General features: G+C 39.3%; 1 protein-coding gene across 1 annotated transcript in view; it reads left to right on the top strand.

Annotated features, from left to right (window-relative positions):
• Positions 1-13,717, top strand: part of LOC121863670 (protein FAM135A-like) — a 75,655-nt gene that overhangs the window by 40,954 nt on the left and 20,984 nt on the right. The window contains 8 exon segments of the mRNA XM_042362422.1: positions 1,150-1,251; positions 2,766-3,023; positions 4,874-4,942; positions 7,909-8,064; positions 8,302-8,463; positions 8,961-9,069; positions 10,077-13,020; positions 13,401-13,580. Of these exon segments, the coding sequence (XP_042218356.1) occupies positions 1,150-1,251; positions 2,766-3,023; positions 4,874-4,942; positions 7,909-8,064; positions 8,302-8,463; positions 8,961-9,069; positions 10,077-13,020; positions 13,401-13,580 (3,980 nt within the window).

Below are 13,717 nucleotides of genomic sequence, written 5' to 3'. Positions count from 1 at the left end.
GAATTTATATGAGGTGTGACCTCCTAGATATAAAAGTACTGTAGGGCTGTGTGTGTGATGCTCTGTTAGCAGCGCCTTTCTCTTGTGTAGACGTAAAGGAGAACATTAAGGGAACTTTGCCTGATGACGGTAAACAAATATCTATACATAATTTTTCTCCATAGTTATGATTTGTTTAGGATTATTTTTTTTTTATCAGTAGCCTTATTTATATAATTCATATTACAGTAGTTTTATTGCCTATATATTTAACAGCTTGTTGATATACAGTCAATTCTGTCATGACACATTTTGCATGTATGATACAATAGCTGAATAAACTTTTTGACTGTATTTAGTGATGAATGCTGCAAAAATAGTATATATATTTTTTTAATCTCTACTTCCATTTGTGATGTGTTACATACAATATTTTTCAATATTTGAAATACAAATCTGAAAATGAAGAAAAAATGGGCTTACAAACTTAACTGGCAAGTCCTGAGGTGGATTCAAAGGATGTACCTAACTCACACCTCCTCCAATTTTAATGATTGTTTACAGTTTTTCCATAAGTTTTTAAACTGTTCCTGTCCATTCATAGTAAGTGTTTAAGTAGTAAGGTTAAATACTCCCGATATAAATCTATTACTTGTACCAGTGAGATGTGGCTCGGCAGACATTACTGTACTGTACACCACTTTCTGAAGCCTCTGGACTTGTCCACATAAAGTGATCATTAAGTCGAGGCTGTTTATGTGGAGGATTTGAGTCACTTTATCTCACTCAGTCTGACTTAAAGATGAACAAGTTAATTTAAGTTTTCTTTATTTCTTTTTCTTAAATGTTAAATCTGTCTCTTATGAGCCTTTGTGTTTGTGTTTTAATTCATGTGTGTAATTATTAATGTTGATGAGTTGAAGAATATGATGTTACTGTGGTGATAGTTTAGATGACTGGTGAAGTGGTCCCAAGGTCTGGTAGGCACAACTTAACTGATCTAACCACTAGGATGGGGACCCAGTGTTGATGAGTCCCAGTCTTAATGGTTAGGTTAGGTTAGGTTGGGATTTAGTAGGACTTGGGTCCATTTGACTCTGCAACCAGTATTCTATACCTCAGACTTTTTTTTTCATACACTACAACATCATTGTTGCTTCTGTTGACAAGAACTCAGCCTTACGGAATGGCCTGCAGGTTCTAGACATAAGTCAGTTTCCTGCACTCAGTCCACCGCCTATGAAACCCCGAAAAGGAATCCTGTGGGGGATAGTATGTTGACAAGATGAGAATTTTCTCTGTATCTTATAACTATGACACCTCATAACACACACCCATTGTTTTACTGTTGCTCTTGGCATAACCTCGTGTAGTATATAGTGGCAGGAGGCTGGAGTTGTGTGGCACTGTTCAGAAATTGTTAGTAGATAGTTAGTTTAGATCCCAGTAAACATGTAAATTTTAATATGCTAAGGCCAACTTGCTGTGTGATTCGTATATCATTGATTTAAGTAGAAGAGATTTGATGATTAATAGTTTCTTATTGAGCTAAGGAAGTCAGTGAAAGTGGCTTATTGGTGTTAGATGGAGGTTTGTGCTGGAGACTGGCCACTGTGAGCTTCTTGGTAGGAGCAGTGCCCCTCATTTATACTGTGAAGGATAAAGCAGGAGGATTATAATGTGATGATGAAGGCAGTTTGTTAATGCACCTTTTTTCACTCTTTTCAATCCCTTCCTTCATTCAGCTTAAGACAGCTGGAATGAAGACCAACACAGACTCTCCTTTCATTGGCTAGCTGAGGCTCCTTCTTTTTAACTGCTTTGGCATACATACATTATATATATATATATATATATATATATATATATATATATATATATATATATATATATATATATATATATATATATATATATATATATATATATATATATATATATATATATATATATATCACAAATGCTTCATGAAATAGCTTTTTATGCTTTCTTTTCATGCTTCTTATTTAATGTTTTCCCGGCATTTAGCATCTGCTTCTCTTCTAAATGATTGTACTAAATTTTTAGTAATACTGTATATAAAGTGTTGGTGAGGATAACTAGAAGTTATTATGGTAGAGGGTTGAGTGAGAGACAGTTTACTTATAGAGAAGTTGCCTTGGGTCTGTACGTATAATTTTTCTTGAATTTTCTAAACTTTTTGTTTTTGTTTTTGGAATAATTTGTTTTTCTCTTTAAATGAAAATGCTTAATATATACAGTATAGTTCTTGGCCATCCCACAAGGTACCGTTGTTGCAGACCTTGTGGGTTGTACATTGCAACTATGGTGAAAATGGTTACATTCTAATGTTCCTTAATTAATATTCACTTAAAAACCCCAAATAATTATAGTTTTCACTAAACATTCCTGTAAAAACAAATAGTCATGGATTTAGCAGGATTAGCGCATATCAATATGATGTTTAACATAGTGGTTAAAATACCATGTTTGAGGATAAAAATCTTGTTTCCAAATTCAGTTCATTTATTTATAAAGAACAGTAGAGAGAGAGAGAGATCACTAGGATGACAGCTTAAGAATATGGCACCTCAGCTTGTGATTTGGCTCATTGCATTGTGATTCATTAGTGAAGATAAAGCTGGTGCCTTAGCCTAGACATAAACACTAGTGGATCAGAAACACAACACAGGCAAAGGATTTTGTCCCTAGAAATATAATGAACATCCCAATAGAATGGAGCCATGAGAATCTGTTGTACATGTGCATTGTTTCCTTGTTACCAGAACAACACCATCAAGTGTGGGGGCGGAGGAGGCAGCAGCAGCGCTTCCTGGCGTCTGGCTCAGGCACGAGCCACCCACCGCACCATCTGCACCCTCCTGCTGGCAGCTCACACTGCTCTGGGTGCCCAGCTGGAGACCATCATGGCCATCTTGCCGCCTTGGGTCGCCAGCAGTGGCAACGCAGGTGCTGCCTCAACCACTCCTCCTACGCCACAACCAACAAGACTAAAGGTTGATAATTTATCTGATGTGGCAAAGGTGAGATAAATTACAGTACTGTACTGTACAGTATGCAATTTGAGTAATAGTTTATTAATTTTATTTCTTCCAACATTTTTATGATGAAGCTGAAAAGTGATGAGATGAGAACACAGAAAGAATCCTGTATTGCTGTCATAACTCTGGTTGTATTGTACAGTACATATTCAGAAAATTGTTAAGAAACAGTAAACTCACGGTTTTGGACTTAAATTTTTTGGAATTTAACATTTATGGGGGATTTTGGGCTACAGTACCACCAAATATTCATGATTGTTGAAATAATCCAAAATCTTCAAGATTTAATACTGAACACAATTTTTATTTGACTCTTTTTCTTCTTAGAACTTGATTGCAGAATGACTTATTCCTTAAGACTGAGCTAATGTTTACCTCATTCACCCAGCAACCACTGTCATACATCTTGCAGTGGTCTTGTCAGGGGAAATAAGACTATGACTTCTTAAGAGTATCCCCATTTTTCTGTATTGTTTTATCTTGCTTGTTATTAATAAAGGGATTTTTAGAGAATACGTAGCTGTGTTTGTAGAGGATCGATATAATAACAGATCACTTGTTATGTTGTAGTCCTCAGTGCATAGATATATAGAATGTGTGATCTTAATGGTACATCCTCAGTATATATAGATTATTGTACAGTATATAATATCAGTGCACTACTTTTAAGTATATCACAAAGAATTCTATGAGGGGTGAAGGATGATCTTGGTCGGCCATGGAAGTAGAGTCACGCCAGAGGGACAACTTTCTCTCTCTCATTGTAGGATTATTATGTTGTTTATATGTTTAATTTTCTTGTCCTCTGTCTCTCAGTTATAGTTCTTCTGTCTCCCTCCTTTTGTATTATGACCACACACAATACCTTAGGGTCAACTTAGGGAGTTTCAATTAAGTTTTATAGTACACAGGTCTAAGGTCAAAGTCACAGATCAGTCATGATCACAGGTTAAAGGATAAGCCATTACACTGATGGTTTTTAGTGTTTCTTTGTGTTTCACCTCACGACTGTTGGCTCTGATCTTTCTCGGCCTCTTACAGGTGCTCATAATGATGCCAGTTGACTCACAGGTACTCATAAGGCACCTCAGGTACCCGGAGAGATTAGAACGCCTGTAATTGCTTAGCTCATACTATAGACAGGCAAGGGATGATTTAATTGAAGTTTATAAACACCTCAGAGAACATTACTTAATAGAATATTTGTACCTGGAACTAGCAGATGCTTGCCCCCACTTGTTTAGAAAGCACAAGTTCAGAAAATTATCAGGGTAAATTTATTTGTAGCTGTAATGGCACTGAGTGTTAGCTCATTTAAGACCAGAGTTGATCAACACTGGTGCAGGTTCACAGACATGACCGACTGCCCAAGCAGCTAATAGATCAATCCCATTCTTTCAAGGACGGCCATAGTCGAGAGCAACATAGACTGTTTTATCATTTGTTTCCTTTAATTATCTCTAACTTTACTTTATCTACCCTAATTCATTATATAGATTATTACTGTATATACCAGAGTGCGAGTAAATTATAACACCTTCACTAATATTATAGTCAGGCTCACTTATTCAGTGTTATTGTAGGTGTGAGTCTTTGATGATGGGAGAACAATAGTTGTGAAAGGTTCTAGACAGCCTTAGCATGCCTCTCCCTGCCATACGATCAGACAGGAAAAAATAAAAATGTATAGAAGGGTGTGATTAATGGTTATTTATGAGAATTATGCATGGGTTATTTGCTGTAGGTTAGTAATAAGAGTGAGGATGACAGAGTAACCTTAGTAGCAACGGTTGAGTCTTATTGTTGATACTAATGTCATTGCATGCTCCCAGGAGTGCTACTTCACCCTCATTGGAGGACAAACGCCACGTTTTGATCGCCGGCTTAATGAAAGGACACGGGTAAATTTCTCCTCCAGAGGTTGGCTTGAGATGCGTTGTAGTATGTGGTGGTGTGTCAACTTCTCCACATCTCCAACCTCCTTTTTCTTACTGTTGCATGTTGTTTTCTTTGAATGTTAACTATGACCTCTCAAGTGTCAGGTAGACTATACTGTACTTACGGGGAAGAACAACGGGTATGTAATGTGTTTCTCTGTTTGCTCTGTAACGTATGTACAAAGTTTCCAAATAAACTAACTCACTGTGTGCATTGTGGTACTCAACCTCTCTCCCTCTTGTCACAAATGCTTCTTTACAGATTGGAATAAGTTTGAATGTTAAATTATAACTTCTTAATGATAATATGCATGAAGGTCTGAGTGAATGGAGGCGAGTAGTGTTGTTGTCATTAAAGGAGCTGGCGGAATAGTGGCTACTTGATAAGCTCGACCAGTTGATGGAGTACTGTGCTGTACCTCCCAGTATGGTGTTCTGTACTGGAGTTTGGGTTGTGGTTAGACAGTGATCATATTAGAAGTTTTAGAGATGAAGAGTTAAATATCAGGTTTGTCTTTAGTGTGAATGAATGTTTTTTATTTTTTTTTATTTTCAGTTATATCTGTATGTTTGTGTATTATTACCTGATGTGTATAGTATATGTATGTGTCGTTCAAGTCCACATTCTTCCACACAACATGATAGTTATACCATTAATGAACTGTCTTCAGCTGGTCGGTCCAACTGTTGATCTGTCGTGAAATTTACACAGACTCCCAAAATAAGATACAAGTGTTAATTGAGGTTTGAGATTGGTTTTGTAGCTGTACAGGTGTATAATCACTGTCTCACACAAAACTTAAGTTGAGGGTTTGTGAAATTGCTTGTTTTGAGACATCTAATATATACAAATAATTTTGAAGATCGTATAATATTATCAACTTTGCACTATGCTGATGATGAGGTCCTTGTGTCTTATTGATCAGTCTTGGTGCCATCATGTTGGAGGGCTGCTGGCCATGGCCCTGTGGTTTACTTATGGCCATGTCCCAAGCTCTCTTTTGATGCACATTGAGTTTGTGTTGGTGGTTAAAATTCGTTCTCTATACTCTGTGTGCAATTTGGGGGATACGAGTAAGAGTGCGTGCGTGCGTGTGTGTGTGTGTGTGTGGATATTTTTACTTTTTGTTTTAGTTCTGTCTTGTCACGTTTTCTAAACACGTTACATCGCTTTCCCTATTTTATCCCCCTTCACTGAGATCACTTCACCTCATGGGCCACTCTACACAGAGGTAGAGGAGGAGTAAATATAATAATAAAATGGGACATCCGTCTCTTTGATTTTTCATATTTTGTTGCTGTACAGGTATCTGACTTCCAGTTTTTGATTCCTTGCACCTGTGTTTTAGTTATATTGTTTGTTCATGGAGAATACCGCGTCTCTTTCAGTCTAAGTAAGTCGGCATATTTTTCTACCTCTGGGTTCTTGACGCCCATTGTCTGGTTGAGTTGTTCCCTCAGGTTGTGTGAATGATGCAGGTTTTTGCTGTTAATGTTTTGTTCTGAACCTCAGCAATTTGTTTCTTGGAACTTTGAATGCTATCAGCTATTATGCCTTCCATCCTTAAATGAATGAACATATTTTTTTGTTATATTTAATTGATTATATTTGGCTGTTTTATTGTAAGCTGTGTGTTTGTATTCGCTTCATTTTTTATAGTACAGTGGTCCCTCGGTTAACGAGCACAATCCGTTCTAGAAGGTTGCTCGTTAACCGAAAAACTCGTTAACCGAAACCATTGTTTCAATGGGTTTTTGGGTAATTGGTTCCAACTCACCGAAAATTGCCTAAATTCAACAAAAAAGGTAGAAAAGTACACTTACTTTGACGTGTGTATGTAGAAGGCTCCTGGATGATGATGATGATGATGATGGGAATTAGAATGGGGGTGGAGGGTGGAGGAGAAGAGAAAGCATTGGGGTGGAAGAGAAGTCACCCCATGGCACCATTTCACCCATAAAATTTTAGTTCTCTTGGTGTAATTCAAGATTATTTTCTTTAAATCAACACTGCACTGCATTATATATTGTCAATATGTAAAATAAATTTGAAAATGACCAATAAATTGCTTGCAAACACAGAAAAAAAGCGTTTAGTTGAAGAGAGTCTCAAGCAAGATGTTACCTCCAATGAAAAGACACAAAGATTGACGCCTGTATGCTGTATTGGCAGGCTGGATGGCGTGCCACAAACTAGTGACCCTACCTTCAATTATGTTCAATAATTGTTAAAATGACTAAAAAATTTAATATTAAACTTGTAAAATGATTGAATAGTATAAACTTCTTGATATTTACTAAAAGGGTAAGGAATTTAAGCCCTAGAACCGATAACTGTATTGGCGGACTAATACTACAACTGGTGGACCGCCAAATGCAAGCTAAAACATGTGGAGGTCAGCTCGTAAGAAACTCGTTAATCGAGGTATTGCTCGTTAACCGAAGTTAAGAATCTTATGGAAGGTAACTCGTTAACCGAGGCGCTTGTTAACCGAGGGACCACTGTACTGTACAGTATGAGTACAGAGGTTGAACATTACCTGGGATATAGCTTATTGATATTTATGAAACTGTTAATTGATTTATTCAAAGCTATAACAGCTAAGGACAGGAAGGTCATCTGGTTATTGCTTGAGACTGTTAGCAGAGATGCCATTATTATAATTATTACAGTTAACTATTATGAAGAACACATTTGTGTGTTAGCTGAGTAATTAATTAAATAGAGTCAGTGTTGTCATTGCATGTGGTACTAAAACACCCATTAGTCTACCTCTTAAAATTAATCCTTTCCTTATCACATCTTTTAATAACTTCATTTAACTGATTTGTCACATCTGCATGTGTCAGCTTGGCCGCATGGTGACCCAGGGATTATGTTATAGGTGTCTTGTGCTTCTTGAGTCAGTAAAGAATGTATATATTTACAGACTGTTGATTGTGAGGAAGATTTCCTAGTGGCAGCTAACAGTGACATAGCTCAGCTGTGTGCGGAGAACATCCTACTATGGCAGCACTTCCTCAGTGTGGTCATGAGTTCAGAACCTGTGAGACAACATCTGGCAAGGCAGCACCACATGCAGCGGGTGAGTCCTGCTGCTGCTGCCCTCACTTGTGTCTTGGCATTATTATTATTATAATTTTTATTACTGTATTATTACTATTACTATTATTATTATTATTATTATTATTATTATTATTATTATTATTATTATTTATTTATTTATTTTTGAGGGGAGGGGAGTTCATTTTTTAGAATTTTTAATTTTATTAAGGAGATTAGAGTATCTTTGATAACCTGTCTAAGTTTATAATTGTTCCAGGTGAAAAGATTTGCCGAGGCATTCTTTGTCATAGACAATCCACGACCGTCAGCGAGTGGGTGCTATGACAGCAACTACCAAAACTATGTGGCAGTATCGGAGGCTGTGAGACGTTCTCGTTACTACAACCTAATGCCACCACTTGCTATTGAGTGCATCGAGGTGAGGTTCCTGCCCACCGTCAACATGTCGTGGTTCTTTAGACTAATCATGAATGGGGTAAAGAAAGGTGATATGAAGTGTGATAGAGAGGAGAGCAGGATGACTGACAGATTATATGAGGTACAAATGAAAAGAAAGTCAGTTGATGTTTACAGATGGCACAGCTGTGGTGACCAGTTCTGAAGAAAATTTGTGTATTGTGGTGAATGAGATTGATTGAGTGTGTAGTGGGGAAAAGTTAATTATGAGTGAACAAACATCAGGGGATGAAAATATGAATGATGGACGATGGAGTGAATCACAAAGTTGGCAAAGGAAAAAAAAGTACAAAGTGTAAACGTTAAGGTGTATATGGAAATAGCTGAGTTGATGGTACTGTTTGGATGTGAATCATAAGACTCTATATAAGACTCAGTATGGAAGTGTTATCTCGAGCTGGGGGGGGGGGATTTATTTTTACATTATCACCTTTAAACTCAAACATTATTATTCCCCAGATGGACGGTGATGTGTCAACTCTACCCGTGATCTTTGAGGACCAGTACCAACATGTGGCAGAATTTGCCCGTCGTAGATCAATTGTGAGCCGAAAGTCAGGTAAAAATGGTACCCGTCATTTTACTGAAGTAAGTCAGTAGAACATTTACAATATTAGTTTCTGCCTGTTAAGTGTCTTTCTGTGTGTGCGCACGTTTTCTACATCATCATCATCGTGTATTTTATTGTTTCAGCTAAGATTTTTGAATAGGAATGCATAGGTTATGTTATATTAGTCAAACTTTTAGGATCTATTTTGATTTGCAGTTAAAGTGTTCTGAAGGTAGAGCATGTAGTTTATTTTTTGTATTATGAATTAATGATGCATGACTGGCCAGCTTGTACCAGTGTTGTGAGTCAGTCTGTTCAATAAGTGTATAGTATTGAGTTTTATTAATAATTTAGCTTAAGGGGCCAGAAATAGTTGATAACTTTTAGAAGGCTTATGGATGATCAGTTGTGATGATGATGTAAGGTTGTTACTGTTATGCGTCTACAATATATGTGTGTCAAGTTACCGTAATAGATACTTTCTCACTCCACCTCTCCCAGGGGAATGACGTGGATGATCATGCCCCATCACAGGTTTAGAAAGGGACATTTGTGTAATGGTACCATTCTCCCTCCAGCCAGCCATTTGCTTCTATAATCTGACTTTTCTCAAATGAAATTAGCTACACACAGTTTTGAAACTTGACATGTGTATCGTACAGTATATGTGTTGATGAGTACCACAGCAATGCATGTACAGTAGGTTCTTGTGATCTACCTTTAATTTCTAGTCAGTCTTTGTGTGTGTGTGTGTGTAGCTTGTTTTTGGTGCTTTAGCTTTATAATCAACTTTTAAAGTGAAACATCTATGTTTTACATACTAAATTTCTAGTTTTTGCAAGTTTTGGTGCAACTCTTCTTGTCTATTGTGTTTGGGATGTAGTACAGTTTACTGTACTTAATAGTTAGACATAGAAATGTTATCATAAATAACTTGTGGTTATGATGGATGTAAAGAGCATGTTGTTTATTGTTGGCTCTGATGACACACAAGGGTTTTTGTTGACACTAGTTTTTCATTGCAGAAAATTACCTGAGTGCAACAGACATTCAGCTGGCAATGGACCAACTCGATGCAGAGAATGGGAAGAGAGAAGTGATCCCTCCTGACGTCACCAGACCGGAGCCACAGATTCGCAACGGACTAAAATCCTCAGCAATAGAACACATCACGGTCCTCTCACAGCTGGACTCTAAAGCAGGAGCCAACCATGACTCAAAGTCTCTCACCAGCCACGATAACAAGTCCCTCACCAGTACTATATTTGACTCAAAGGCAGCGAGTACAAGTGGATATGAATCGCGTGGCACAAGTAACAATGAAGCGAAGTCCTCAAAATTCTTAGCAAAAAATAGTAAAACACAAGTGATTGGTGTCAAGGCTGCTGTTCAGAACTATGTGGCAGAGAAGGAAACTGTACCAACTAAAGACTCTAAAGGAACATTTAAGGCACGAGCAAAAACTGGCGAGGGACGGTCACGCAGCAACGACTCACGGGTGTCCTCGGTCCACAGCGGCGGTAGCGGCAGCAGTAAACACACGCTCGGTAGTGGGTCTGAGAGTGATGAGAAGACACTGGGATCCAAGACTTCTAAAGGATCAAAAGGTTCCAAAGGTTCCAAAGGTTCAGTGAATAAGGAGGAGTCAGACACTGAAGATAAACCTCCTTTGCCTCCACGGACAGACAAGATGCCAAAGGATTTCAAGCCACCTATTCCACCTAAAACCCACAAACTTCCAATGCCCAGGAACAGTTTAAAGGAAAAGTTGAAAAATAACTTGAAATTAGAGTTAATGCTTCCAGCCAATCAAGGTTCAGCTTATAAGAGAGCAAAATTTAAATTAAAACTTATACAGCGAGCCCAGCAGCTGAGGTCAAGTAGCTCGAGTAATCATCACAAGAGCAAGAGGGCCCAAGCCAATGCCATCGCAGAAAATGTGGTTCTCCTCAAATACCGTCGTCTGGAACCATCACTGAGTATGCCGTACAACCTGGGTGCGCACACACCCGGCAGTGGGGGCGGAGGAGATCAACTCATGAGACATTCCCAGAGTACCTTGTCCATGCCCTCCTTCTTGTGGGAAGTGGCAAATGCTGCTTCTCCGGGGATCACCGAGTCCATGCCGGACCTTTTGGCCACGGACTCCGAATCCTCGTCGGAGATAAACCGTAAAGGACCGATACCGCCTCCACCAAGACCAATGAGATTAGACCGCACTCCTCCAATCCTTTCCAATGTCGAGGTTGGCCTCGTCTCTGCGTCAGATTCCACATTGTTACAGATTGGAGGAGAAAAGGTCGAACCGGTGAACATAAATAAGAAAATGACGTCGCCGGTTAAGAAAACGCCAGACACTCCTAAACCATTGATTCTCCAGCAGGACTCTTCCTCTAATAGTGATATTACGTCAGAACAGAGTGGTTGGGTTTCAAATTCTAGTCGACAGAGCTCAGGCTCATCAAGTGGTCAGATTAGTCCTGATTTAGACATTAAACAATTTCCCATCAAAGATATGCTCTCTGCAGCCTCCACGGCCCAGTTCAAGAGCAATGGAGTCAGCAGTAATGGTTCAAATTCCAATGGAGCTAAAAACAATGCTGCAAAGTCCAGTGGATCAAAAGGTAACGGTACAAAAACTAATCGAACAAAAAATAATGGCGGAAAGAGCAACGGAGGAAAGAGCAACGGGGGAAAGAGCAACGGGGTAAAGAGCAACGGGGCAAAAGTCAACGGACCACAAACACCGAAGACGCCCGTTAATGAAGCACCCACTAAGCCAGTGCCAGGAGTCAAGTACAAAAACAAACAAGGATCAAGAAGTCCAGCAAATCACAGGACAAGTCGGTCTGAATCTCGGACTCAAGGCCACAAGACCAGCGGGAAGGAGGCCACGCAGAGGTCGGCTTCAAATGACCAACTGCAGATGAAGCAGAGAAAGAGTCCTCACAAAAAGGAAGTGAAAAAGTCCCAGTCCTTACAGAAAGTCAACAACACTAATCGGCCGGATCCTCACGTTTACGAGGAGGTCCCTCTGCCGCCGCCGCCTAAGGAGTTCCAGGATCCATTACCGGGTCTTCGAGAAGCCTTAAGAAGGGGAGGATTTGCCACCACCGGAAGGTTACCAAGAGAAGACAGAGCGACTAAACACGCAATTGGTGGCTATAAAGACAGGCCCAGGAGTGAGAGTCCTAAAACAGAAACCGGTAAAGTCCAGAGAGATGACGGATATAAGAGTGAACGTAGTCATGGCAGTTCACGGACCGTCACGCCCAGACATAGCGGGGAGTTTGAATTAGAGGACATGACGAATGTGTACGAGAGCGTCAGTGAAGTCTTAAATGACGTCAAGAGGACGACGAGGAAAGCGGGACACGGACATGATAAATTCAACTCTCTGCCATCTATGAGAAGAAGACATCAGTCCACATCTGGTCCGGGAAGGCCAGAGAAAAGAGGACCAAGTAGAAAAACTGCCGGTACTCCCGATCGGTTATCTGAGCCGACCCCCACAAAACTGAACCAGCAGCACATTAATGGGACAGAACGTGTGCGCACTCAGTCAGCTCCTCCCCCAAATATAGATAAAAGTGATTCGTTTAAGGAATATCACGGCTCGCGTGACAAAGATTCAAAACAACAAAGGAAATCTGATCCCCTGTCAGTAAAATCTGAGCCACCTACACATTTGTCTGAGAGCAAGTGTACATTGCTGGAACTATTTTTAGAGCAGCAAGGGGCCAGTGTATGGGCTCACAGAGAAGCTCAGCGAGAACTGTTTAAGGCTGCTCAGAGTGCTGCAAAAAAAGAAGCTTTAAATGAGTCACGATTACTACAGGAGGCAGCGAGGAAGGCAGAGGAGCACTCAAAACTTAATTCTGATGTAAAAGTTAAACCAGACATCGTGAATGACGGGTTTGATGACAGTTTGTCAGACATTCCTCCACCTCCTAGACCTCCTTCACCAAGGTAATTAAATGTTGTTGAGCCTTTGTCTGTTCAGTTCAGTGTTTCAATCAGAAACTGTAAACACTTTAGATTATTTTATGCACTGTCAAGTGAAGTCAGTCTGTTTGTTGCCTTGTGCAACTACTGTATTTCAATATTCAGATGACTTAGATATGGTATATATTTGTTCCTTTGTTTTATATATACTCAGGTGTGTGTGTGTGTATTGTATACTGTACTTATATTATTCATACATCGTAGGCTTTAGTATAGTACTGTATACATCTTACCTGTGACCTGACTGTTGTGTTCTCATGTGTTTAAGACAAGGACACATCTCTTACATCAGTCATATTCTTTTTTTCACATCTCTACATAAAGTATATACTTGTGTCTTGTAGGGACAGAAGTGAGCCCAAGTGTACGTGTCCATCAGAGCTGAGGAAAGAGCGTGGTCGTATTGAGGATCCCCCAGACCTCCTCCCTCCCAGGCTTCACCCCCCAGTGGCAGACACACTGGCCTTTGTTAAAGCCAAAGAGGAGTTTAAGCAACAAATAAACTTCCAAGGCCTTCTCTATAGGTATGGTTGGCTTGGTCACTGGCTGCCACACATTATGGTTTGTTAACAGAGCATGGATGATTCATAGGACTTGCAGGAAGAACTGATTTATATTTCACATTTATATGGTTAGAAAGAGAATATATTCCAACTGATAG

Source organism: Homarus americanus, unplaced genomic scaffold, assembly GCF_018991925.1.
Source record: "Homarus americanus isolate GMGI-L3 unplaced genomic scaffold, GMGI_Hamer_2.0 scaffold40248, whole genome shotgun sequence".
Classification (NCBI taxonomy): domain Eukaryota; kingdom Metazoa; phylum Arthropoda; class Malacostraca; order Decapoda; family Nephropidae; genus Homarus; species Homarus americanus.
This window is presented reverse-complemented; position numbering and strand designations above follow the sequence as displayed.